The sequence below is a fragment of the Sebastes umbrosus genome, chromosome 16, assembly GCF_015220745.1.
Source record: "Sebastes umbrosus isolate fSebUmb1 chromosome 16, fSebUmb1.pri, whole genome shotgun sequence".
Taxonomy (NCBI): Eukaryota; Metazoa; Chordata; class Actinopteri; order Perciformes; family Sebastidae; genus Sebastes; species Sebastes umbrosus.
In genome coordinates this window covers 24822541-24849611 of record NC_051284.1, presented here as the reverse complement: position 1 = coordinate 24849611, position 27071 = coordinate 24822541, and the positions used below count along the sequence as shown (strand labels likewise).

The 27071-nt window shown below is 41.8% G+C and overlaps 2 protein-coding genes across 15 annotated transcripts in view; one reads left to right on the top strand and one right to left on the bottom strand.

Moving 5' to 3' along the window:
• The first annotated feature begins 403 nt into the window (after positions 1-403).
• On the top strand, positions 404-5510 carry ccdc170 (coiled-coil domain containing 170). Its single transcript, XM_037747232.1, has 8 exons — positions 404-508; positions 697-879; positions 2003-2305; positions 2814-3014; positions 3123-3296; positions 3538-3780; positions 4732-4935; positions 5048-5510. The coding sequence occupies exons 1-8, from the start codon at positions 482-484 to the stop codon at positions 5309-5311; spliced, it is 1599 nt and encodes a 532-aa protein (XP_037603160.1). The 5' UTR covers positions 404-481; the 3' UTR covers positions 5312-5510.
• syne1b (spectrin repeat containing, nuclear envelope 1b) overlaps positions 5504-27071 on the bottom strand; it is an 89596-nt gene continuing 68028 nt past the window's right edge. For 10 of the 14 annotated variants that reach the window (XM_037747215.1, XM_037747222.1, XM_037747214.1 and 7 more), the window contains 41 exons: positions 26830-27030; positions 26514-26687; positions 26263-26394; positions 25843-26039; positions 25531-25663; positions 24276-24458; positions 23950-24099; positions 23407-23583; positions 23172-23327; positions 22900-23055; positions 22616-22786; positions 22343-22476; positions 22043-22247; positions 21564-21746; positions 21306-21452; positions 21065-21219; positions 20655-20802; positions 20475-20569; positions 20081-20315; positions 19521-19715; positions 19136-19261; positions 18714-18869; positions 17679-17837; positions 17282-17448; positions 17031-17193; positions 16710-16897; positions 16474-16624; positions 16183-16365; positions 15883-16020; positions 14812-15003; positions 14336-14663; positions 12983-13051; positions 12105-12226; positions 11701-11827; positions 11317-11528; positions 10816-11016; positions 10567-10695; positions 9753-9965; positions 9507-9599; positions 8511-8569; positions 5504-6575 (listed from right to left, as the gene is read on the bottom strand). In XM_037747215.1, the coding sequence (XP_037603143.1) occupies positions 6338-6575; positions 8511-8569; positions 9507-9599; positions 9753-9965; positions 10567-10695; positions 10816-11016; positions 11317-11528; positions 11701-11827; positions 12105-12226; positions 12983-13051; positions 14336-14663; positions 14812-15003; positions 15883-16020; positions 16183-16365; positions 16474-16624; positions 16710-16897; positions 17031-17193; positions 17282-17448; positions 17679-17837; positions 18714-18869; positions 19136-19261; positions 19521-19715; positions 20081-20315; positions 20475-20569; positions 20655-20802; positions 21065-21219; positions 21306-21452; positions 21564-21746; positions 22043-22247; positions 22343-22476; positions 22616-22786; positions 22900-23055; positions 23172-23327; positions 23407-23583; positions 23950-24099; positions 24276-24458; positions 25531-25663; positions 25843-26039; positions 26263-26394; positions 26514-26687; positions 26830-27030 (6741 nt within the window). In that variant the 3' untranslated portion in view covers positions 5504-6337. The remainder of the gene's footprint in view (positions 6576-8510; positions 8570-9506; positions 9600-9752; positions 9966-10566; positions 10696-10815; positions 11017-11316; positions 11529-11700; positions 11828-12104; positions 12227-12982; positions 13052-14335; positions 14664-14811; positions 15004-15882; positions 16021-16182; positions 16366-16473; positions 16625-16709; positions 16898-17030; positions 17194-17281; positions 17449-17678; positions 17838-18713; positions 18870-19135; positions 19262-19520; positions 19716-20080; positions 20316-20474; positions 20570-20654; positions 20803-21064; positions 21220-21305; positions 21453-21563; positions 21747-22042; positions 22248-22342; positions 22477-22615; positions 22787-22899; positions 23056-23171; positions 23328-23406; positions 23584-23949; positions 24100-24275; positions 24459-25530; positions 25664-25842; positions 26040-26262; positions 26395-26513; positions 26688-26829; positions 27031-27071) is intronic. The other 4 variants (XM_037747229.1, XM_037747220.1, XM_037747225.1 and 1 more) reach the window with 3 other exon arrangements.

Below are 27071 nucleotides of genomic sequence, written 5' to 3'. Positions count from 1 at the left end.
CTATATAAATGGTATTAGCATTCAATAATATTGCAAATTGCCCCACTGTGGGACTAGTAAAGTCTCCCAACATGCCATACAGTCTACAAGTAATCCCTGTATTGTGAATAATGAATACTGAAGGTGTAAACAAGTTAGAGTCGAGGAAGGGCTATCTGAAAGTCTCAGGTAGGGGCAAAAAAACCCAAATACATATTGACCTTTACATACAACTTCATCAGCTTCTTGCTTTTGGATTTTAAATGTTATTTCATGCATTTGCTTGACCTGGTAACTGTTTTATAAGCTATGAATTACATTTAATTTGCATCCAAAGATGCATTTTTGTGTAAGTGATAAAGTCTCCAGATGTCAGATGTTCACAGCCACAGCACCCCCTGTGGTGGAGCCTGGTACAGCCTGTGTTTGGTGTTGCCAGGAGACTTCTTAAAAACAGAGACAAGTCTCTACTGTATTCACTTCTCCTGCAACCCTTCTAATTATGGAAAATATGGAAAACTCTGATGAGGTATGCTAACACACCAGAAGATAATTTCACTTCTCTTTATGGTACATATTTGTTATTAGGCATGAACTAAATTGCACTTAATGTTGGCAGTTTCTCAACCAGTTTTTTTTTATTTAGTTTGCATTCAAATAGTCATAAATATAAAAATGTCTCCTTAAAACTCTTTAATGCCTTTTTTATATTATAAGGTGGACCAGTCTCATGAGAGGGAGAGGCTGAAGATGAGAATAGCTGTTTTGGACGAGAGTGTGAAGTCCTGTGAGGTGGATTGTAAAGCCAGCAGAGAGACGGTGCTGAGGCTGGTGGCAGAGCTGGACCGAGAGAGGAGGAAGGCTGCCAGCAGTGCAGCAGCTCTCGATTCACTCAAAGGGGTACTTACACAGCTTTTAAATTCTCCATACTGAAGTTCATAGTACAATTAGTTGACAGTGCACACATGAGAAAATTCTGTCCAGGCACCAAAAGAAAAGTCTCCAAAATGTTTTCATTTTGGGGATTTTTCTTATTTTATTTATTAAAGTGTTGCAGTGATATTTAGATAGAAGTTTTAGCTGTCTCCACACACCAGGGAATACATTGTGGTGAGTAAATAGTGAATATTTTATTAATTTTAGGGCTGTCAATCGATTAAAATATTTAAACACGATTTATCACATGATTGTCCAAAGTTAATCGTGATTTATCAAAAATGAATCGCACATTTTTTATCTGTTCAAAATGTACCTTAAAGGGAGATTTGTTAAGTATTTAATACTCTTATCAACATGGGAGTGGACAAATATGCTGCTTTATGCAAATGTATGTATATATTTATTATTGGAAATCAATTAACAACACAAAACAATGACAGATATTATCCAGAAACCCTCACAGGTACTGCATTTAGCATACAAATATGCTCAAATCATAACATGGCAAACTGAAGCCCAACAGGCAACAACAGCTGTCAGTGTGTCAGTGTGCTGACTTGACTATGACTTGCCCCAAACTGCATGTGATTATCATAAAGTGGGCATGTCTGTAAAGGGGAGACTCGTGGGTACCCATAGAAGCCATTTACATTCACACATCATGAGGTCAGAGGTCAAGGGACCCCTTTGAAAATGGCCATGCCAGTTTTTCCTTGCCAAAAATGTGCGTAAGTTTAGAGCATTATTTAGCCTCCTTGCAATAGTCTAGTATGATAGTTGGTACCAATGGATTCCTAGGTTTTCTAGTTTCATGTGATGCCACTATCTTCACTAGCTAGCATTTATTTTGTTGGTTTAAAACTAGTCAAATTGAGTATATCAATTTAAATTAAACTGGAATCAGCCTTTAAAATACCCCCCCAAACCAAAATACCCTCAAAAATACAGAGGTCATGGTCTTGGTGTCTTAGCTACAGCCCTGCAGTTCTGTACTAAAACCATTAAGAACCGTATGACATGGTCTTGTCAAACATCTGACAACATTGTGTGGAGTGACTCTTTGTGGTGTTTTCACCTCTTTCAGGAGCTGGACGGCCTGGTGGTGGGAAGGAGGAGTGTTGAGATGGAGAGGGGAACCCTGATGGAGAGGCTTGAGGCCAGCAAGAGAGTCATAGACGCAGCGAGGCGAGAGTCCCAGTGTTTGGAGAAACAGGTGGAGGAGCTGGAAAGAAAACTACAGTCAAGCCAAGGAGAGACCCAGACTGCTGAGGAGAAACTACAGATGTTCCTGAAAAAGGTGGCAGGCCTGCTGCAGGGGAAGTCTGAGGATATCATCCTGATCACAGAGAAAGAGGTTTTACACAAACTGGATAACTTCTGCAATAAGGTGAGGAAGCAGAGTAAGGGTTTCTGGCACAAGGTGAAAAGGAAATTAGTCTTAAAAGGTCAAACCTGTAGTATTGCTACTTTTACTTAAGTAAATGATCGGAGTACTTCTTCCACCATTGGAACATACACACTTTTTTAAAAAGGTTAACATTTTCAGTGACTATTAGTATTATTTCTGATGCATTCACATGTAATTTAAATATTGTAGCCGGTTGTGGTAGACCTAATTTTACAATTTTTATATATTGGCCGGTTTAATTTATATATTATAACATGTATTTTATATATTTATTATAGGTTTAAGTATTTGTCTGCAAGGTAACTAGTAACTGCATTTGTCAGATACATGGAGTGGGGTAAAAAGTATAAAGTAGCATGACATTAACATACATACTTTCCAACACTGGTCTCCACTTTTACCGTTACATTAAATCTTGGGTGTCTCAAAGAGGCACTCCTACTCTGAGATAAATACCAGCATCCTTACTCCATGTTTTTGGAGGCAGTCTTTGTCAGAGATGGAGGCCAGGCTGTGTCACGTCTCCGAGGAGCTGAGCGAGCAGACGGAGCTCCAGCTCAGTGCCCTGCAGAGGGCTCAGCTTGCAGAGCAGCAAGTCCAGGACCTGAGGGAGAGACTGCAGGGTCTGGAGACGGAGCTGCTGGCAGCAGATATGCATCGTGACGGGCTGAGACACAGCAAACAGCATGTGAGTAAAGTCAGGAGAAAAAGATGTTACAGTTACAGGTCAATGAGAGAAGCATCCATCAGTCCTGTGACATCCATACAGTATTACTTAAGTGTTGTTTTTTAACAGTATGAAGAGTTCCTGGAACAGGTGTCAGAGATGATGAAGGTTGACAGTATTGCTGTGGATCTGGGCTTTGACATGAGGCTGAAACTTATTCTGTCACGTGCAGAGCAGCTTGTTAAACAAGAAACAACTGCTTTAGTGGAGAGCAAAAGTCTGACCTACAGTCTACAGAGAAAGGTAGGCTAAACACAAATACCTACTGGTGTCATTAATGTATTTTCTTTAGATATTACAAAGGGCTTTAAACAACCAATCACAAGCTTCTACAATTGTGCAAAGTGGTATTTGTTTATGAAAATCCCATTTTTTATTTTAGTAGTGATGAAAACTTCTTCTCTAAATGCACAAATGCAAAAGTTATGTGTTGGCATGACCAGCAATACACCTGTAATCATAATATTCCTTCTGTTTCCAACAGTTTAGGTCTCAGAAGGACCAACTAGAGAGCAAAGGACTCCACATCCAGCTCCTGAGGAAGAAGGTGTCAGAGATGGAGGAGGAGAAGAGGAGCCGATCAGCGTTGGGTGTTGAGAGAGATGATGCTCATCTGGAGGCCAGGAGGCTGCAGAGAAAACTGGAGCGTCTCCAAGGAGAGCTGAAGGTCACCAAGCTGTCCAACACTGAGCTCAAGGCCCAGCTGTCCCACACCAATGAGCTCAAGGTAGAGGGGAGACGGGTTAGCGCCCAAACAGTGAAATCCAGAGGCATTTTCACAGCATAATCTATCATGTATGTGTGTTTATATCTGTGTATGTGAGGGTGAGACGAGGGGGTAATACTTTGTAACTATGCACCAAATATGTAAAGCAGGTTGGTTCTGAAAACGTGTATATATTTTAAGGGGAGACACTACAGGTGAATAGGGTAAATATTTAACTAATATACTGTTTATCACCAGTTGATTACCTACATTAAGATAATTATTTTTTGTATTACAATTCTTCATAAATTATGTTTAAATATGCAAATGAGGCATTTTTTTAGTAGATGTGTGCCATTTTTTTAGGAATAAAATCTTATATAAATCAGGCTATGAGTGATATATGAACAAATCCCTCTGGACAATCCTTCAGAATATAGATAGGAATGAAACTGGAAAGTTTGGTGGATGTAAGTGCAACTGAAGTGGAGATTTCTGGCTCAGAGTATGAGAGAAAACTCATTTTGAGAAAACGGCCTTTAAAGATATGGATTGTAAAATTCCATACATTTTGAAGACACTACAGGTTAAATGGTAAAACAAATTAACTTATAGATATCACCATGAAACTTCCACAGTTGATTACTCACATTAAGACAATTATTTTTTGTATTACAAGTTTTCTGAAATGTTATGTTTCAATCTGCAAAAGAGGCATTATCTAATACTAACTTTTGAAGAATTTAAGAGAAATCTACAGACGCAAATAGACATAGTAAAATAAACACCTTAATGTGTATTCTGGATGTTTTCTTTGCACTAGTCTGAAAGAAAACATGTTAAGGAAGCAAAATAACCCAAAATCTAAACAATATTTTTGCCTGTAGTGTCTCACCTTACGTATCAGAGTATTCAAGAGCAATAAAGCCGTTGAATAACAGTTCACTGAACACCTCTGTCTGGCGTGCCAAGCTGAAAGTGATGGATCAGAGTCAGACCATGCAGGAGCAGAAAAAGAGGCTGGATCAGCTGGTGGAGGGGAAGACCAAGGTGGAGAAGAAGCTGAACACGGTGAGCTCAGACCTGCAGAGCCAAGAGAAGAAGACCAGAGAGGATCAGCAGCAACTCAACACCCTCAGACAGAGCCTGACTCAGCTGTCTGACAGTGAGAGAGAGGTGAGGGGAACGATGCATGTGAAAGGTTTGACTGGTGTGGTGACATTTACAATGAAATTACGGATTATGCCTTTAAAATCAAACTCAATATTATTTTATCTCTGTTGTTTAGTTGGTGGATTTCCGGATGGTTATTTCCCAGATGTTGGGTCTGGACGCCGCAGCCCTGGCTCTGCCAAATTACGAAATCATCAAATCACTGGAGACCCTTCTTCACACTCATCATCACCATCACCACCTTCATCATCATGTTGACATGCCCTGGCACTGTCCTACTCACCAGAGGCCTCATCTCCCCCAAATCCAGCACCTTCCTGACACCTCCTCCTTTGACCTCTCTACCTCCAGGTCTGCAGTTCCTCTTCACGAAGCCTAGATTTATACATTATACTGAAACCAAACTGCACTTAAAATGTATTATTGTGGTCTAAAAAGTATATGAAAATAAACCTTAAACAGAATCAAGTAATGTATCAAACACCACTTGTGTTTTCAGGAAAATCTCAGTATAAATATGATTCACAATAGAAATATTAGAAATGTAAAATCACAATAAAAGACAAATATCAACATGAGGATTTGGCATTCATTGTTTTTGATGGTCAGCATATACATACATTTCTCATATTAACTTTTTTTTACCATTATATACACATGTTAAATAAGCCTGGACTGTTATACATTTGATACTGAACTGACGGTCATACAAAATATACAATAGTTCTATATGTTATAATTCTCAATCATAAAGTCGTATTTTTATATTTTGTTTAAAAAATAAAACAGCAAAATGTATAAAGACCATGGGCGACAGATGATTGAAGGTTAAACTCTTGAAATGTGTCTGGCTTTGATATTAAAACATGTCTTGGCTTAAAAGAATCGTACATGAGTCAATGCAATTCAAGTTAAAAAATGGACACAGTGAAGGATGTAAGTAAATAAAAAGCAAAGATCAGAGCTGCATGCCAAAGTACAGGTAAAAAAATAATTGCAATGTAAGATATATTAAATGTCTTTACAAATTTTTGAGTTACAAGCAGATTCACAGGCTATATTTCAGCATTTAACTTTGGTGCCATCCACTGACGGATCTCTTCAGAGAAATACAACATGTATGTGCCACTGAGTTGATCTTCAGTTCATTCATCCATCAGTGTCCACTGTGTCTTCACTTTTGTTCCACCAAAGATGCTCCTTAATCGACACAGCATTACACAGAGTAACATAGTGAGATGCTTGATCCTACGTGCTACACACGAAGATATTAAATGGCAGCTGTTTTTTTCTGCAGTACAAATGGATGATCAGTTTTCTGCTCCCAACATGATCGACCAGTTAAAGGATATCAACGTGATTCCAATTCATACTGATGCATGATTACTGAAATGAAACAGCCAGCCTACACTGGAGGCGGTCCGTTTTTGTAGCTGAGCATCGGGTAGAAGGAATGAGCAAAGTTGTTGGATTGAGCACAGTAGTCCTCCTCGGTCAGTGGCAGCAGGAAGGCAAAGACCACCAACAGGAGCAGGAAGAGCTGGAAAGGCAGCGCCACGCAGAGGACGCGCCACAGAAACGAGGACCTGCGAGCCGTGTCCGGATCAGAAGGGGAGGAAGCGGATCCAGCGTCGCTGCGAGACCTGCTCACACACACACATTCACAACAGCACAGACTGATGTTTAGTCACAAACATCGATCAATAACAACAAACAAAATCCTGCTGTTTTGTCATCTGAATCCCTAATTTCAGACCTGTGTACAAGAATAAACTCAGCAAAATAACTAATTAAATGAGTCTAATTCAATAAATAAACTTCACTTGAGCTGCTCTGTAATCTAATATCCTTCTCTTCATACGCTTCATTGTTTAGGTGTTTTCAATCCAAATAAGATCTCAGTTCAGCGACAGAGGAACTGCGTGACAGTGCTTATGAGCACCATGCTGTGTTTTGAAAAGACAACACGGTTCAAAGCAACGTTGGGACAGTGTGATCTACATGCTGACTGAGACTGGGTGGATAAACACAGCTACAAAGACAAAGTCACAAAAAGCATACATACTGTACAATCCTGCACCAAACATTTAATACATTTAATATGTGAGCTTGCATTCCTTTGCAAAGGATGTTAGGATAAAAAGACAAAAGGCATGCTGCAAGTATCAGCTGAAGTATCAGATATATTTTTTAAAAGGAGTTTTTTTGAAAGTCCTGTTGAAAAATGCAAAGCATGCCGAGGCAAGAAGAGCAATAGCAATTAGAAACAGCCTCTTTGTCAAAGTAGTTTAGCTGAGCTTTTTAAAAAGGAATAGTTTGGGAAATACGTTAATTTGCTTTCTTGCTGAGACGATTGATACCACTCTCAAATCTGTGTGTTAAATAGGAAGCTAGAGCCCAGCCAGTTGCATAAACTTAGTTTAAGACTAGTCTTGGCCTTAGATTGTGTGGTTAGATTAGTCTGATTAAGCCTGTCTGTTGTAAATATTAACACTGACTTAATGCGAGAAAGGAAAGTTAGCCAAGACGTAAAACTAGGTCTATTTTTATGCAACTGGCTTAGCTTAGCATCAGGAATGGGAGCAGGGAGAAACAGCTAGTATGAAACAGCTGCTTCTAGCTCTAACAAAGACAACTCCCAGCAAGAAAATAAATAAGCGTATTTCCCAAAGTGTCATACTATGTAATTTGATCATTTACAGTCACCATCACCCTCAGTAAAACTGTCTTCTTTTAGCCTCAAAGGTTAGAAGCCACGGTCAGTTAAAGGGAATTATTGTAAAGTAGCTTACTCACATCTACCTACTGTGAAAAAAACAAGTGATTTATTTCTTTAAATTAAGAGAAAACAGGCCTGCAGTACTCTCTAAATGAATTTCATCAAGGTGATCCCTGACTCCAGGAATGCATGGACATTAATGATGTATGATTTAACACTCAGGTTGTCCTACGTTGTTACCAAAAGTGCCCCTTACCACTTCACAAATGGAGACCTGAGACTCACAGATGACAGACTGAGGGGGGGAAGATGGCGGATAGTCGGTGAGATAGCAGCAGTAGCAGCAGAAGAAGAAGAAATGTCACACACACGAGAGAGAGAGAGCGAGAGAGAAAGAGAAACTGCAGCCTTTGCATTGTTCATTGCAGACATTTACTGGCTCGGCAATTTGAGAAAAAGGGTGTGTGTGTGCTCAGTAACAGCGAGGGAGTGTTAGCTATAGAGAAATATTTGTGTTATACGTAAGAAATGCCCTCTGGTTAGCGATATTAAGCAGCCGAGGACATTGGCGGAGAAGAGGCCTTGCACCATCCCTTGTGAAACTCTTTTACCAAGGATTTGTGGGCTGCATTGCACCTCGTCACCGAGCCTACACAGAGCGTCTAGACTTGCAGAAGATGATGGAATTCACTATCATGAGCTGCTAATCTGGTATTAAAAACTGAAATTGGGATTTTTATCCTCTGAAAACACAGCTGTTGTCGGGGAGGATTAGAAAGAATGAATCGGCCTCCAAGTGCATCATGGGCTGATGAGTTCCATTATCTTCTGGGTGTGCTAGAAACCAACAGAAAGGTACCTGTGGTGAGGACTGCTCACAGAGGGTCCAGGCTGTGACAGACTACTTTTGCCCCGTTGCTGTTTGCAATGAACAGGGGGGGGGGAGGTAAAAGAAAGAAAGTATGTTTCAGTCCAGGCAAATCAAGACAAAGCTACCGATGAAAAGAAATCCCAAAATGAGAGAAGAGCAGCAACAAAATCATGTGTGAAGGTAGATTTTGTAACCCGTGATAACAAGGAATCTGGCTTTTTCAAAGTGCACGACTACTTTGAAGTGCTTCGGCTCGTGAGTGCAACAAACTTGATTGCAAATAAGAAGCTACAACTTATGCAATGTGATGGATTTCTTTGATAACAGTGACATATAGTAACATACACATACTATAAGCAGCGACATGCTTATTTGGACTGATATTTAGATACATAATGAATCAATACTGATGCAAAAAGTATTGCTTTCTCATTCCTTTGTAAAAACAAAATATGATGGCATGCTTTCTACATCATAAAACCACAGTTTCTATGCTTCTTTTGTATATTTAGCAGTTTCATGGTAGCCAGTATTCCTGAAAATAACACTACAGGTATCAGACTAGAGTGAGAAGAAATTAGAGGAAAGTCTATTGGGAGAAAAAGTTTTGTAGGACAGACGTTTTTTTAGTGTGGAAATACTGGAAGAGAAGAAGTGACAGCTAAGGGAGAACTGGAAAAAGTCATCCAAGAAGAAGAAGGAGGAAATAAAGTTAGAAAGAAAGGATTCCCCAGTTGTGTTGCAGGATTTTGCTCTGGGAATACACAACATGCAAGAAGAGTAAAAGGCTGGGAAAAAAGTTCAGAGGGAAGGGGTGTAGAGCAGGTTGTGGAGGTGTAGAAAGGTGTGAGGAGAGATCTTGGGATGACAGGGGTGAATATGGCCTTCAACGGGGCATTTGGGGCACAAGTGCACTGTCTCAGAGGGGAAACCGAACACCAGGCTTCTCATAGAGCGGCATGTGCATGTAGATGTATACGTTACCGATCGCCGTCGACTTGGTGTGCTCCTTCCTGATAAAGGACTGAGGGAACCGGACGTGTCCAGATCATCAGCAGATGACCAAGATGACAGATCCTGAAACGTTTACACAAAGAGAGAGAAAGCAAGAGAGACACATGAAATATCAGGCAGGTAGCGGCCTGTGGACCAAACCTGGCCCTTCAACAAAAATATTTTGCTAAACCTAAAACACTGCACAGGTATATACAGAAGTAGGTGAAGATCTACCTGTTGACTGCTTGTGATGTCCAGGATCTTGGCCAGCTCTCTGAGGTCTCGGGTCACTTCCTTTAGCAGCAGTTTGAGGCGGTTCCCAATGACGTGAACCTTCTCCTTGGCTTCCAGGCAGTCGCTGCCCTGAGAGTTGACCAGCAACTGGAGGGACATGTCTTGTAGCGAGGCGACTTTGAGCTGGGAGTCCAGCAGCTCCTGGCGAATTTGCTGTGGGGGGATTGTGAATTTGAGACATGCATTCTAAACCAGCAGGACAACTGGGATTATTCATACAGTCCTGTATTTCAAATAGATGTTACAGTACTTTGATTGCCTTTGCCTGGGCAGTGTTAGGTCAAAATATACAGTTTTTTAGAGCTGCCAGCATTTCATCTGGAATGACTTATTTCTAAGAAACTCAAGATTTAACGTGGTGCTTTTGGGTGATCTGTCGATTAAATCAACTAATCAATTAGTCGACAAAATCATACGAGTGTTAATCGACTCAGAATTTCTTTCTTTGATTCATGATCCAATGAATGATTTAAAAAAGTAGCCCCTATTATGTCATAATCATTTTACAGCTTTGAATGCAATAATTTGTAATATACACAAAGATATCAGTAATTAAGACTAATAACATATTCAATATCAATTACTGTCCACTACAAGGTAACTGGTAACAGGACAGAACAGATACTGTTTGTGTGTGATGAGTAGCCACAGAGGTTTTTATGTGGGAGTTAAAATATGACCCAAAATCTCACTAACCATTCTTATATTTCTATAGATAATATTTATGCACTGTAGATAGATTATAGTTCTGTACCGTAAGTGTTTTATGATGCTCGAGGAGAGTGTCACTGTCCTGGATGGGGTCAATGGGAACCACCTCGTTCCTCCTGCGGTCGATGTTTTCCAACCAGAGCAGCAGACCATGGCTCATCTCATGGAAGTCCTGTTAGTCAGATGTGGATCAGAAAAGTAGAGATTGCATACATGATTACAGCTCTATGAAACATGCTCACATTAACATTCAGAACATTCTGAGGGTCTAATGATGATGTCTGCCACCTACTTGACATTGCATGAGAGCTTCCTGTAATGAAGACCTCCACTCCTCCAGTGAGCTGCCCAGTTTGTCCCAGTGGTTGTTCATGTCTTTCAGTTTGGCCTGCAGCTCTCGGGACTCCTCTGAGTCCGACTGCACAAACTCAGCGCTGCACAGGTTGATGGACAGCACGATGGCCTTGCGTTTGTCATACGCCTTCTGCAGCTCCTGTAGGCAAACATGTTGGAAATAATAAGTGTTGAGGGTGTGAAAAGGGTTTGATAATCAATTTCTGAGGACTATGCCCATGTTACTGTACACTTTATTGCAAAAAACAACAACATTTCTGATTGTTTACAGCATAATTTCAGCATTCTTACAATGTTTAATTATTATATTTTTGCTTTAACAGACAAAAAAGAATGAAAAACTGTCACATACAAAAGTATATATATTAAAAAAAAAGAAAAAATAATTTAAAAGTTAAAAAAAACGGCAAAGGTATTACCAAAGAGAAATCAATAATACCTTGAGCTTTTTGATGCGCTGCTCTATGGTCTGGATGTCCGTGCAGAGGTCCAGCCTCCGCTGCTGCTCCAGCTCTTCCTCCGTCTCTCCGAGCCAAGTCCAGACTTTGTTCAGGTCAGAGTTCAGCTGCTGCCACTGCTGCTGGTTCTGCTTTGTGCGCATCTCTTTGCTGAGGTCCTGAGCCTGCAGGAGCTCCCAGCGCTCAATCACTCCTAGATTGCAGAGTGTAAGAGGAAAAAAAGATTTAATATGTAAGCTGAATTCACCAGAGTTGTATCCCACTGGATAAAAGCTCTGCAACAACGTTTCCTTTCATATAAATGAATTCAACTGTATGGTAATGTAGGATATATGCATGAAGGATAGGGTGGGGTGTAGTTTCACCTGATGTCTGGGACTCTGAGCTACTGGGATCTGCTAGCCCAGACACCGCATCTTCCTCCTCCTTCAGCTCAAAGCCCATCCTCTTCACCGTGTCAATACTGCCCCGACACTCACCGAGCAGCCGCATCTACAGAATGGATTCATGTTAGGTTACATGATACTATTTTGTATAGTCGATTAGTGTAAGCAGAATATATTACATTTTTCAGGATAGGACATACAGTTCAACTTTATGACAAAGACTTTGTAAACTAGATAATCAAGTAAGTCCTATTTTATACCAATGTGTTGGTTGTTAGATTGCATATAAATAGACAAACCAGAATTAATTATCACTTCATATACAGTTTGGTACAAAAAAAAAGATTTATGAAGTGTTTTTTAGCTGAAAGAGTAACACATACATATCCCATATATGAGGCATCATCAGTGCTTGTGGGTGTGCGACTGCGGCTGTCTGTTTGTTGCAGGTGGAAACGGCTGGCATCCAGAGGGTGAATATGGGAGTCTGTAGAAGCGACCTCTCCTGTAGACACAACATCAACCGGTCATTTTTTGCAGATTATGGTCAAATATTGTATCATAATGGTTATTTAAAATATGCTTATAACCCAAGAGGAATTAAGGCCCCGTTCACACAAAGAAACACAAGACGTCGAGAGCAAAGAATGAGGTGAAGAAAGTAGACAGGAATGTAGATTGGCTTCCTGAACAGTGATCCACCTCACACACTCAACGCAGTGCTTTCCTGTCCTGCTCACATCAGGAGTCACATGCTTCATTTTGAGCTCAAAAGCATTGTTCTTATGCGATGTGCCTCTGTGTGAACGGAGCCTGTGAAAAGTTTACTTAAAACAAATCTGCAATCCCTTCAGCAAGAAGTTCAGACTTGTTCATTGTGACAATAAAACAACATGCTTTTCTGTAACACAAAAAGAAGATGAAATAATCTGAAGAGGTTAGCTACACAGCACACCGCAAGTCAAACAAAAGTAAGAAAGCCGGTTAGAAACAAGGGTTAGGCTGAATTCCATTTCAGTTCTGCTGAATTAGAAACCGAAGCAGAACCAGTGAATTGAAGAAAATGGAATTGACCCTATCCCCCCAGTGTTAGGAAGTGTTGCTATTGGTTACGGTGTGTGCCCAAAGTGTGTATAATAGAGGAAATCAACACAAATCAAAGTTAAAGCCGGGGAAAAGGCTATAAGTGTGGGGTCAATCACTCAGTGTGTAGCTGTTATTTCTGGCCCCAAAACACATGCTGGGGTCTGCTGTTGCCTACCAGTGGAGGACCTCAGTGTTTGTTCTGTAAGTTTAACATAGACCTCTGGGCTCTCTGGGATCACTACATCTGGAAGAAACATTATACAGTACACACATTCATCAGTGGGCATTACACTGTTTGACTCCATCAACTGATTAACCTGCTATTCATCTGCTAGTTTTAAACTTCGTTGATGCACCAGTTTACCAGTTATCAGTCACAGGAAAATACACTGTGTTGACACATACAATATGTTGTGTTACAAATCTTACCCATCCAGCATCTACAGTATAATAAACCATGTCAAGCAAATACTTCTTGGTCCATGGCTTAAACTACTGTATGGCTAAAACCCAAAATAGTTAGCTGAGAAAAATGTGTTTTAGGCTAAGGAGCAACACAGCATTATTCATTATTCATATTCAACATTAAATATTGTTAGTTATTCTCAGACAGATATTGCTATTTGTTGTGTGTAGAGGTGCGTGTGTGTACAGTAGTGCGGCAGCGGCACTGTCCCGAAGCTTCGAATAGCTTTGAATATTTCTCACCGAAGCTTCGACGCCCAAAAAATGGTATTCGGGATAGCCCTAATTTTAGAGCATATAGGATATCATCTGGAATTTGATGCTACATGTGATTCTTCTAAGATATTCTTTTTCTACCAGTTATCTCCGGTTATATAGACCATTTTACAGTTGTAAACGTAAACATTTTTAATGTGTTTCCTGTTGCAGTGTATGTGAATGGCATAAGCTGACAGGGAAGGAAAACATGGACCCAAGCTGTTGCCTAGCAACGCAATTCCGTTGAAACGTCTACACTCTTGCTAACATTTAGTTCCTGTAGGCAAACTCTTAGTTTCCCCCTCCTCATGGAGAGCCGAGGTCACTGAACAACACCACCTCATGACTGTCTGGCATTTAGTGTCTTGCTCAAGTTCCCTTCAGCTGAACTAATGCAAGGGGTCGCCAGATGATGAATTAATCAGTGAAGAAGAAAGATATTCTTCTGATACACATATTTGTATTAACTTTTTCTGACTTCTATCTGATTTTTGCTTTTTATCTTGCAAGATACTTGATAGTTTTGATCTCTTATGGCTCCAGTTATTCACATTTATTGAAGTGAAACCACCAGAGGGGAAAATCCTCTTTCGTGGAACTGATTAAAATTCGATTCAAAGACTTGTGCAAGGGGGTGGAAACTAGGTAAAAAGTCAAAAAGGTTGGGAACCACTGGATTAAAGAGATGCTCTCGCCCTCTCACTTAAAACATTCTCTGTTTTCTGCATCTCAAAAATAGCCACCAAGATCTTAAAAGTATCAGTTATCACTTTAAGCAGAATACTGTGTGTGTTTGGTAACTAACCTGACAAGGCTGAGGCAGGCCGCTGGAGGAAGTCTCCCTCCTCGCTCTGCTGCTCCCTCAGGGCCCTGCTGGCGCTCTCCAGCCCGCGGCTCAGGTCGTAGTCGTGGTCCCACTCCAGGGGAATGGAGTCCACGCTGGCCGGGGTGTCCCTGCCCGAGCGCTCGGTCCGGAGCTGGGCTGCCAGGGAGGCTGAGCGGCCGGAGGAGGGCAGAGGTGACAGGAAGCCATCCCCCAAACGCTCGCCCCACGGTAGGCTGGACAAATCACAGGGCTCATCCAGCTCCAGCTCGCGGTCTGAGAATGACACTTCGGTATCATCGTCTGCAAGCTGAGGAAAAAGCATACACATAATATATACAGTTTTAAGTGCTGATTTAGACCCTATTTGGTGCCTGGAATCAAGCCACAATAGATGCTGAAATCATGGATTAATCAAAATATAAAATCTTTGCTATGCTCTTAATCTGAGGTCTTACAGGAAGCCGGATGAGCTTTTTGTAGTAGCGCTCCACTCGCCCAAACACTTCCTGGCAGTAGCGCTGCAGCTCTTCCAGCTCCTCCTCGATGACAGCAGCATCCAGAGGCTCGCTCTTCTCTATCAGCGCCTCTCCCAGGTGGAAGATGTGCTCGATCTTGGCTGTAGTGAGGGAGATCTCCTGTTGGAACGACTGTGGGAGCGGAGGAGGAAGAGTTCAGATAAACAAGTCCTCAGTAATTCTGTTTTTCACGCTAAACAAAAGAGTCTTTCACAGTCTGCTTTAGAACTAAAACAATAGCGTGCAAGACGATCTCCAGTGCAAATATCTTCAGGAAGTCTAAAGCCGGGTTTCCACCAAGAAGTTCCTGGTAATTTTAGTCCCGGGACTACTTTTCAAGGAACTAAAAGGCTCTTTCAGCCCACTGATGTCTGCGTTTTCATTGCGGTCTAAAGACCTACGAAGATTAGGCAAATTAGGAAGTGAATCATAATTGTGCTTTAGAAGGTAACCACTGTGAAATAATTAGAAAATAACCTTTTCTCTCAATCACAGCACCATCGCACATCATTTATCTCTTTTACCACTCTCCCTCTAAGCTCGCTCGCAAGATCTCTCTCTCTCTTTTTCTCTCTGTCTTAATGAGTCGGAAAGCCGACAGCAAAGCCTAACGTTACTTTTAATGTTATTAAACAAAGAGAAATGCTCTCCCCTCATCCTAAAACGGCCTAAATTGATACCAAAGTACTTCCTTTTTTTATGAATGAAGCGGTACACAAGTTGAAGCAGCGGCACTGTGTGTGGTTGACCAATCAGCGACGGTCATCCCTGCAAACCCCACCCCGAAAGTTCCTGTACTACCTCCGACCAGGAGGTCGAAACGCAATGAGTTTCTCAAAAGGTTTTTAGTTCCAGGGGAAAGTTCCTGTGGTCGAAACGGGGCTTATAGCTACAATAAATCTAAAACTACATACACATACCCGGTAGTCAATATAAATTAAAGAAATCTATAAGTATGCTTTGCAAATACTTTTCCGACCAAGTTGGTCTGGACCGTTGTGACAAACCTACCCTGAGTTGTTTGATCTTGGCCTGGATGTCACACTCAGAGAAGTGTTCGATGTTGGTCAGCTGAAGGTCCATCTCTGTCAGCCACACCAAGATGCCGTCTCTGGCCGTCTCAAACTCCTCTCTCTGACTAATAAAGTGCTGCACATTTGAAATAGAGACGCTGCTGTTAGAATGATCTACATTATAATGTACAGTATGTATCTATATATTAGTATATATTAAGCTTCATTAGTCATTGATTTAACATATAGTCAAACAGGCAGAACACACAAAAAATCATGAATGTAATAACACATGTACCTTTAGCCTGCGGAGGATGGATGCCACCCTCTTCTGCAGGTTGTCCCATCGCTGATTGGCGTCGTGAGCCATCTCCCTCAGACGACAGGAAGAGTCAGTGCGGTTTTCTCTGGCCAGGCGGCGATATTGCTTATTGATTAACTCCAGCTGGGTTAGGCTTTCATGGACTTGCCTCTGGAAGGCCTACACAAACACAGAATTATATTAATATGGTACTAATCAACAGCACCATCCTACTGGGTCAAGAAAAAAAAAGTTATTAATAGTTTACAAAGAATGCTTTTGCAATACCTCAAATTTCTTAAGTTCCTCCTTGGCTACAGTGTACAGAACACCAGAGGAGTTGGGCAGAGCAGCAGTCTTCTCTGAAGTGGCCAGCCACTCCTCAAATCGTGCAAAGTCATCCAGGAATTTTTGCCATAAACGCCACGTCTCCTCAATCCTAACAGAGGGAAAACATAATATTTATATACAATAATAATAATGACCTGTTTTCCATCCATGCTCTCCGTTTGTTTTCATCTTACTTGAGTCTCCTCTCCATAGACAAGGCACAGATGCTCCTCCAGCGGCGGTCAAGGCTACGAGTCGCCTGCTGGATGGAGTCGCACTCTGCATCAGTGGCGCAGGCGTCACAGTCGTGTAGAAGCACTTCACACAGATTCAATACAGACGCCACTCCTGTACTGTGCTTCTCTATGTCACGCTGAAGCTCCTGGGTGGTGAGAAAAGAGAAATAATAAGAGAGTGATACACAGGGAGGGAGAAAGATGGAAATAATGTAACATAAAATAATAACAACTTTCAATTAGTTGATTTAAGAGTTGACAAAAGAGTTCTTGATTTACCTGCTGCAGATCGAGCTTCCTCTGAATCTCCTGGAAGTCACAGGAGTCGTAGGCGATGGGTTTGGACAGCTCGGTCTCGATGTGGGCGAGCCAGGAGCGAAGGGTGCTCATATTCTTATCCAGCTGCTGCACGGCCACCAGAGTTTCTCTCAACTTCTTCACTCTATTAATATAATTCATTCAGCTCTGTCAGTACAACGAAATACTTGAGCATTTAAGCTCCTCAGGTGTGAGTGTGTGTGTCTTTTCACCTGGCTCCGATGAGATCCAGGAGGTGCTGCCAGCGGTCGCTGACTTTGTTGAGTTTTTGTTCGATTTCAACTGCTTTGCTCTTGTGACTGGCTCTGGCCAGGCGCTCTCCCAGCTGGTTCAAGTGCAGCTTGTTATCCTCAGCCACAGTGATCTCCTCCTGGTAGTCCTGAGACACAGTGCAACACAAACAGCGTATAAAGGCAATTCAAAAACTTTAAATCCTGTACTTAAAGGGCCAGTGTGTAGGATCTGGCACTGCAACACTGGGTGAAGTGCACCCAATTATTTAAAGAGGGCATAAAGAAAATAAGGAGAGAAAGCAGATATCAACTTGGTGATAAGTAGCTTGGCACTATCTGCATTTCTTAAAACAATTAACTGCATATTTCTGTTTACCTTGCGGAGCTTCTCGATCATCTCCTCGATGCTGATGTCTCCATTTTGGGAGACTTTGCTCTCCATGTTGGTGAGCCACTCGCAGAGCTCCTTGTACTTCTCGTTGAACACCGTCCACTCATTCAGCTTCTCGCTCACCTGCTGCCGGCGCAGTGACAGCTGCAGACGCACAGCGATATGTATTCAGTTAAAGTGCATCACTGTGCAAAGTGCATAATAACAACCAATCAAAGCATGTTAAACTGTAACTAAAAAGCATTCATGTCAAAAAGTCTCAAACGGAAGCAGTGTTAGAGAGATCGCTGCACCGTGACTGATTCATTTGCATCAAGCAGTGAGTGTGTGCTTCTGTGTGTTTCCTGTGTGCGTATTTCAGCTACTCTACACAGGATGCAACTCTGAAAAAAGTTATGACCTTGAGGTTTAACTTTGCACATCAAAGCAACTGCTCTAGACAGGAAAGTTCCTTTTTGAGTTACACTTTAAGAATCTGAGGAACAGTGCATACTGCATTCATACGTTAAAAGCTCCTTTTGAGCATTGCAAGTCATTGTGAGAAAAAGACAAAGAGGAAATGCCTTTTTTTCTAACACTTTACAACATTTTATCTTCTTGTTTTTGAGCAATAGTATTGAGCAACACTATGGACTGAAAGTCTGCGTGAACACTCTTCTTCAGTAAGATTCAGTTGCATTTCTAAAACTCATAAGTCATACAAATATTCTGCCTTTTATCCATATGATGGTGAGCTCAGCTGTATTTAATGTTGGCAAACTGACACTGTTCAGACTAAAGTGTTCAGTCTTATGATTTAGTTTGACACCAGCACCACCGTTTGGTAACTCAAGGAACTGCAGAAACAAGACCAGAATATCAGATAGTGACACCTACGTGTGGTTAATACTATATTATACAGGGCGCACACCACAAACTATGAAGTACTTGTCCATAGTTTTATTTGAATAATGCTTCAGTAGCTGATCAGATACACAGTATATTTTATATTCAGAAAATCAGCTGTTTGGTGCACTGTACCTGATGGCAGATTTCGTCCCATTGTCGATGCAGCAGCTCAACTCGCTCCTGCAGCACAGACAGGTCCTCAGGACTGATGTAGCAGGACAGGGACTCTCGCAGCACCGTCAGATGGGCCAGATCACCAGACCAGCCGTCAAATGTGTTCTCCAGGTCCTGTTATTCAAACAAAAGCAACAGTATTAAAACATTCATTTTGTAAATCTTGCAGACAGAGAACTTTTAACACCACCTCGTGTCCTCAACAACAATGTCAATTCAATTTATTTCAAAGTCAGCTCAACGGATGAGGCAACTTATTCAAATACCTCTACACTGATTATACACTTTTTAGGTCAAGGTCCCCAAAGCAGTGTTGAATTTCAGCCTTGTGTTAAGTTTTCTTTCTGAAAAAAATGTCCACTTAATGAAGAAGTTGTTACCTTGCAGCGCATCTGCTCAGCTTGCAGATCTTCGTGGTGATCAGGTAGAGTCTGAGAGAGCTTCCGTTTGAAGGCTCTGAGTTTTTCCAGTGATCCACCAATACCTCTCTCACACCTCTCCCAGTCCTGCACATGACATAAACGATGTTTTCAACTGCATCAGTACTATATAACGTATAGTTAAACTGAAAAATAATAGTTATTTCTCTATTAATTTCTCTATTATGTCTTCATCTAAGCCACAAGTAAAAGTTTGTTGTGTCTCTTGGTGGAGGTAAAGTATACAAACTTGCACCTACGATGCAGAAACCTTTATATTATCTCTTCAATGCCCCCTGAGGTTCCTTTTACTCCATCAGCTGTGCTGGTAATTTGTACGGTTTACCTTTAACAAGGTGGCAAGCCCTTTCTTCTGTTCGTCCAAGCAGATGCTGGCATGTTTCCATCTCTCCTGGATATCAGTAAGCTCTGCCTGCAGGGCCACCTCCGCCCGGCTATCAGCCGACAGGAGCAGTTGTCTGCCAGCCTCCACCGTCAGGATGTAGCTGCCTTGCTGACGCTGCAGCACCTTCTCCCTCAGCTGAACCAGAAAGCACAATCACACAGACCTGTCAATTCCTGCCCAACCAACATATATATAAATAGTTCTTACAGTACAGTTCCCTCTTTTAGAGTATCATATCGGCGGGGTTTATCACATCAAGAAAAATGAAACGCTATTGATTTTTTAAGCCCCTTTGGCACCAAATCTGCCTCAGTCCCTGCTGTAGCTATAACTCAATTCAGTTTATTCTCTCTTCATTGATCAAGATGTTGATCTTAGAGGATTTTTGCCAGGATCCACTGCATAATACTTCTTAGTCACCCTGACAAAGATTAATGGGTGGACTAAACACTTTCTGTCCAGCACCATCTAGATAAATCTGAGATGTGAACTCTGTGTACCTGGACAGCATCCAGCATGGAGCGGGCCTGTTGCAGAGGCACTGTAGTCCCTGTCTGAAGGGCTTCTGCAGGGTGGGACACCTCCACCAGCCATTTGCGCAGCTTCTCCACCATTTCTCTGTAACGTTGCCACTGGCGGATCAGACCGTCAATGATGCCCCGCCTCTGCTGAGCACGTCGCACTACGCCCTGCCACTGGTTACTCAGGAGAGTCAGCTTCAGGTTGAACTCATCTCTGCAGGAGAGGGAAGTCGTATGATTGTAAAAGGAGGACTTTTAACAGATTGTTTTGTGATAAACAAAGAGCAATGGATTTACTAGGTCTGGCAATCTTCTACTCAGAGTAATATTATATAAAATATTAAACAGATTAGAAACATATTGGGCTCCTTACCTGTCGTCCACCTGACCCTGCTCTAACATCCTCTGTCCATCACTGATAATAGAGTGGAGGATCTGTTGCCGGCTGAACATCTCGGCTTGGAATAACTGGAAGACAACATATTGATAATTAATGATTAATAATTAAAAAGGCAGCTGTTTCAGGTTATTTTACTTCAAAAGGGACTCTAACCTCATGAGCCTTTTGCTGCTCCATCAAACTCTGGTAGTTCCCAGATATTTCCACTGCCAGATTCTCTTCTGTTTGGACCAAGAACTCCATCCAGGCTTCACACTTCTCCAGGAAGGTCTGCTGCTGCAGCAGGAAGGACTGCAGTTTGCTGCAAGGAGCATACAAAATACATCATTTTGATGTTTACCCATTACATCATCTCAGTCACATAGGACAGTGACCTTTACTGAACATCTGTGGTGTTTTGATGTTATTTGTGCCAGTCCTTCATTTATTCAGTAGTTTTAACTTCTATAGTGTCTTGAAACTGTGCTGGGATGGACACTTTTAATTTCAGAAATGGATATCAGCCTGGGAAAGGCTTGCATGTTTTTTCTTTTACCTTTTACCATTTGTTTTATGTGTCATACCTGAATCTCTCAGTGGTCTGTGCTGAGGCTGTTGACCAGCTCCTGTTGAGGTTCTGCATGCGTTTGATCTCTGAATCGTTGAGAGGGAGCCGGTAACCGAGCTCATTAAGACGCTCCAGTTCAGGAGCCATACTGCTGAATTTCAGCATGAGCCTCTGTAGAGGACAAGAGAGAAATGGTGAATTTCTCAATTACAGGACAATCAGTAAACTAACTGACAAAAAGAAAATAAGAAAAAAACCTTGAGCTCGTCCATGCGGTCCTGGATGACTGTCGGGTCGGCTGAGCCGTTGGGATCTTGCACCCTCAGAGCCTCCTCAGCTTCAACTATCCAGCAGCCCAGTGAATCCAGCTGGTCATTAAAGGTTTCATAGTCTTGAACTCCAGTCTGGTGTGAAAGAGAAATGTCAGCAACCCATGAGTATAATATTCATGATTCTGACTGGATGAATTATGGACAACATTTGAGCCAGAACTAGTCACAAAGCCTTTTCTCTACCTGCAGTGTGGTGAGCTGTCTGGTGAGGGCCTGTTCCACAGCAGCCAGCCGCTGGGTGAGAGAGAGGTGATCTGACTGAATGGCAGATGCTGCTGATGTGTCCACCTGCTGTTTCAGCTGATATCCCAGTTGCTGGAGAACCTGCAGGGAGGCCTGCACTGGAGCTTGGGACCGGAGCGCCTCCTGAGACAAAGCAACCATAAGATTTATAGTAGAGTATCTTTTGCATTCAAAACAAAAAAATACATCCTAGATGGGAAAAAAGAACATGCATCAATTGGGAGGAAATTTAAACTTTCACTTGAGGAAAATAAACAATAATCTGCTTAACTCTTCTACGCAATCATGTTGCAGCAACAAAGAAACATCATTTCACTACATGTGGCAAAAATGGCTTTCTTAATAAAACACTCAGTCATATACTGAACAGTAAAAGATGTAAAATGAGTCAACAGTGGCCCAGCTGTGGCCTCACTCACGCTGCATTCTTGGATCCAGTCGGACACTTCCTCGTCAGCGATGTCCTTGCTGCAGGCGAGTTTGAGCAGCCGGTCTGCCTTCTCGTCCTGCAGCTGGATGCTGCTGCAGCTCTGCTCGTAGAGCTCCTTGTAGCGCTGCCACAGCTGAAGCAGAGCTTTGCTGCTTCTCAGACGCTCCGCAATCTCCTCCAGTAAGCCGGTCCATCTGGGTGCAAATATGACACGGATCAATGTAAGGGATAACAGATGCCTTGACAGCTAAAATACCATTTTACTTTTTTTATTTCATTTTAAGATCACCTTGCGTTGACGTCCTTCAGGGCGTTGTTGAGAGAATCTGACACTGAAGGGTGACACTCCCTCAGCAGCTGGTGGGTCACAGCACCAAACTTTCTCAGGCTGCTCTCCTGTTTCTCCAGCTCCTCTTGCAAATCCTTCACAGGTGGCAGACAAATACAGTGCTTTAATTCACCATCAAGGATAAACTAGCAAGGACAGACCACATTTAGAAACATTCCCCCGATGAAAAATATAAATGTCATCTGTCAACTGACATAAATCCTCCTAACATACCTGCAGACTTTGCACCTGCAGCTGAACAGCCTCCAGGGAGCCCGTGAGGAGGCGGAAACGAGATACAGAGTACCTTCCCTCCATCAGGTAGCCATTGATCTCTTCTGAGGCCCGTTTGTATAGACTCCACTGATCCAACACTGACTTCAGGCTGATTTTAAGTTGCCCTATCTGTTAAATGGTGAATTAAAAACACACACAGTGACAGTCAGTAAATTGTAAAGACCAGGCCAGAGCAGAATACAACAAAGAAGATGTAGTTGAAAGAGAACAAGGGAGCTTACCAAGTGGTCCAGGTTAGCCCAGGTGTGATTGACACCCTGGAGTGTCTCCATGACGATAGCACAGGCCTCATCGGTCTTGTTCTGGACGAGGGCACAGCCCTGCTCCTCCACCCGCTCTAGTTCTTTCTCTTTTTCCTTCACCAACTCTTCCATTTCCTAAAGGTTTTCACACAATAAAAAATCATGGACTCAAAAAGGGGTGTGATAATAACAGCATGCAGGGTTATAACATATTTAGATAAATCAGTGTTAGCACAGTAGGAGAAGCCTACCTGGCAGTCTTTGAGAGCATTCTGCACAGATGTTAAATCCTCTATCCGATTTCTCCTCTTCAACCGTTCTTCCTGAGTTGCCATCCAGGACTTCAGGGCCTGAACGCTGCTCTCATACTCCAACCACATCTCCAAAAGGCTCTCCAAGAACTGGATCTGCAAGTATTTTATACAAATTAAACTGTAACATCCTGACTACACTAATAAATCACAGTATCAGTGCCTATGGCCTCACCCTCTCATTGATGCGGCCCTGTAGGATCTGCCAGCGTCTGTTCATGGCTCCCAGTCGCTCAGCAAAGTCGGTCTTATCGCTGCGCTTGCTCTCCACATCCTGACCACCGATCTGCAGCACCGACTGGTTGACGAAGTCCACAGTCAGCTGCTTACAGCTTAGGTCCACTCTGAAGCCCTGAATTGGAGGAAACAAATGAAGATTCGCAATTTAAATGGCCGTCACAGATTCATAATAACTAGAATCATACATTACATCATCCGTCTTTTGTACTTTTTTAAAAGAAATACTAAAAGATGTAATATCGATTGTACATGTTTAAACATCTAAACTTTGGACATACAAATACGCTCTAAATTAGTTTGATTTGATGCTAGAGAAATATGAATACATTTTTAAACCCTAAAAAATACAAACAAACTTTTCACAACCTTGAAATGCATAAAATACTGAAAATGTATGCAGCTGTCAGATCATACACTTGGTAAACAAGTCAAAAGTGCCTTAAATCTAAAAAAAAAAAATCTGTATGAAGTCCACTACCTTGTATTTTTGCAAGTAGTCCTGAATCACATTTGACCCGACTGCACTCTTGAGGTTTTCTTCATTCTCCTCGATGACATTCTCCATCAGCGATATCCAGTTGAACAGCTCCGAAATGGCATGACGGGAGGCCAACTTCTCCATTTGGATCTGAGAAAAAAAAAATTAAAACCCATTGGACCAGCATGTTAAACATCCGGGAAGAGAAAAACGAACATGCTGCCAGTTTCAGGGAACTCCTGCATACGAGTGAAGCATCAGAAAGGAGTAATCCTATTTGCTCTGGAGCTTCTAAGCCTGTACAGTCGGGCTGAATGTGACGATACCTGATGCAGCTTCTCCTGGACTACTGGGATGCGTGTGAGCAGCTCAGTCCACTGACTGTCGATGCGCGCCAGGTCAGACCGCAGCACCACCGTGTCCACTTTCTTCAGACGCAGCAGCTGGTTGCCCTCGGTTACCACTGAGCTCTTCAGGCTGGACTTGCCTTCAACTTCCTTTGAAAACTCCTGAGACAGACGAGACAGGAATCAACGGCTAGTATGCAATCAAAGGTATACTTTAGGATGAAGTACTACTACTATTAAACAGAGGTGGAATGTAACTAAGTACATTTACTTAAGTACTGTACTACAGTACAATTTGTAGATACTTTACTTGAGTATTTACATTATATGTTAATTTATATTTCTACTCCACTACATCTCAGAGGTAAATGTACTTTTCATTCCACTACATTTATCTGATAACTTAAGTTACTTTACAGTAAGTAAAGTATAACAAATAATACATGATGATGTGTTATTACAGGTTAAACTACCCAGCAGTATATAAAGTAATTAAAATTAGCTCCACCTTTACCAGCTGCAACATTAAAATGATGAACACATTGATGCATCAATAATTATAATACAATAACATAACATATATATCGCTGTACTGGGCCATACTGAATAATGAGCACTTTTACTTTTGGTACTTTTAAGTATATTTTGATGCTGATACTTATGTTGAGTAAGATTTTGAATGCAGTACTTGTAACAATATTTGTACATTGTGGTATTACCACTTTTACTTATGTAAAAAGTCTGAGTACTTTTTCCACCACTGCTACTAATACTATTACATATATAGGAAATATAATTTACATTAATAATTATACTTTTTTCAAAAATGGCATTATTTCACTGTAAAGTGATGCTCTTATATACCAAGCATATGCTGTAAAAATTGAATATAGTTCAAAGTATATTATGTAAATTGTATATATATACACGTACTGTAGTGTATATCAACTACTGTATATTTAACTGAACAAAATGTTGGCAAAGACAGACACACAACCTCAGCTCGACACAGCCTTAATGCATGTTAAATCTAGTAGTATCCATGTGTCTTTATAGCTTCATATGTAGTACGATTGCTCATTTGTGAGCACCGTTGCGTCATAGCAACAAGGTCCTGTATAAATCTGTATAAATGTGTCTACTAGTTGTAGCACTGCTGCTGGTGAAGAGTCTGAATCTCCCGATCAATACAGGTACAAAATGCAAAAGAAAACTAATAAAACTGTGGCCTCACCAGGAAAGCAGAGAGATGGTCTCTGACAGTTTCCAGCTCTTGAGGGACTAAAACCGCCTGCGTATTCCAAAACTCCAGACGCTCCAGAGCCGACTGCAGCCATTCGCTAAGCTCTGCACACTCCCTCTGATACCTAGAGGAAAAAAACACAGTTCACTCATACAACAATGTCATGCAATGATTGATTGAGTTCAGAAATCACATATACAGTCTTTGCTTTGCTAAGCTCCCCATCATAAAGACCATTCTTAAAGATGATGTTTTTATATTTGATGCCTAAATGTAAAGGTCTGATTCTGGTGTGTTTCTGACCTGGTCCAGTGTTTCAGAATGGCCTCCAGGCGCTGTAGTTCCTTGTTGACCTTGCTGGTGTTGCTGAGCCAGTGTTCCCCCAGCAGAGCCAGTTGGTTCTCCAGTGCGGGACAACACACTGACAGCAGTAGATGTTTGCCCTCATCCAGTACCTGGTGTAGCTTGTGCTGGTACTCCGTCAGTCTCCCTTTTAGACCCTTTACAGGGAATGGAAGAGGGGCAGGTAAACAACAAAAGAGAGTGAGTGAGTGAATTAATATAAGTAAAGCAAATCTTCCCAGTGTTTTAACAAATCTATACCAAGAATACTTCCTGTCCTTCCTACATTCGCGTCAGTATCATAACAAAACATGAGGCTTATGGAGGCTATTTAGGATCATTATGCCATATCTTAAAATCTGCATTGATGTCACATTGTACCTGATACAATGAGATTCTGTCCATGAGCCGTTCTTCAGTCTCTTCTACCAGGCCAACAGTAGGAATATTTCCTTCAACAGCCTCCAGTTGACGGTTCAGACTTTGGTAATCCTGCACCAAGCGGCACCAAGTCTGAAAAAAAGACATAACATAATTTCAGAAAATTAAGCATTTCTTATGATCTTATGATTATATCAGTCTGCTTTCAAAGGAAAAATAACAGTTAGCACAAATAGTATTCCCTCTCTCACCTCCAGGATACACTCCAGCTCAACTCCTTTACTGTGTGCCTGTTTGAGGACGCTCTGAGCTTCAGCCAGCATCTCCTCCAGAGCCTGACTCTCTTTGGGAAGCATCAGAGCGCTGATTTTTCTGAAGTACGTTTCTGTTAAAATCATATGGGACTCCAGACCCTGGAAGAACTCCTAGAAAACACAATCAGACACACACAAACACACCATTGAGCAATTACTTTACTCCCAGCAGTGTGTCTCCAGCATTACTATTTGTGTTACATAAATATTCCTTAAGCCTTTCTATCTTAACAGAGCTCCAGGTTGACCAAACCTTATGTTTGTCCAGGTGATTCTGGACTTCCTCCACAGAGCTGGCGATGATCCTCTGATCGGCAGCCATCTTGTCTTTAGCTGTGTCCACCAGGTCCATCAGGTCCTGCAGAGCGCGCTCGTACTGCTCCTTCAGAGCTATGTTCTGGTTCAGCCCGCTACGCCGGGAACCCACCGTCATCACCAGCTCCTCATAGGAATCCTGAAAACACACAGGAAGAATATGAATAAGTAAAACTGAGC

What these genes read in the sequence shown, in the direction of transcription:
- ccdc170 (XM_037747232.1), top strand. Translation starts at nt 482, where the DNA reads ATGGAAAATATGGAAAACTCTGATGAG. An exon ending in CCCACACCAATGAGCTCAAG is followed by an intron (nt 3,781 to 4,731) that starts GTAGAGGGGAGA and finishes TGGCGTGCCAAG; the next exon opens with CTGAAAGTGATGGATCAGAG. An exon ending in TGTCTGACAGTGAGAGAGAG is followed by an intron (nt 4,936 to 5,047) that starts GTGAGGGGAACG and finishes TCTGTTGTTTAG; the next exon opens with TTGGTGGATTTCCGGATGGT.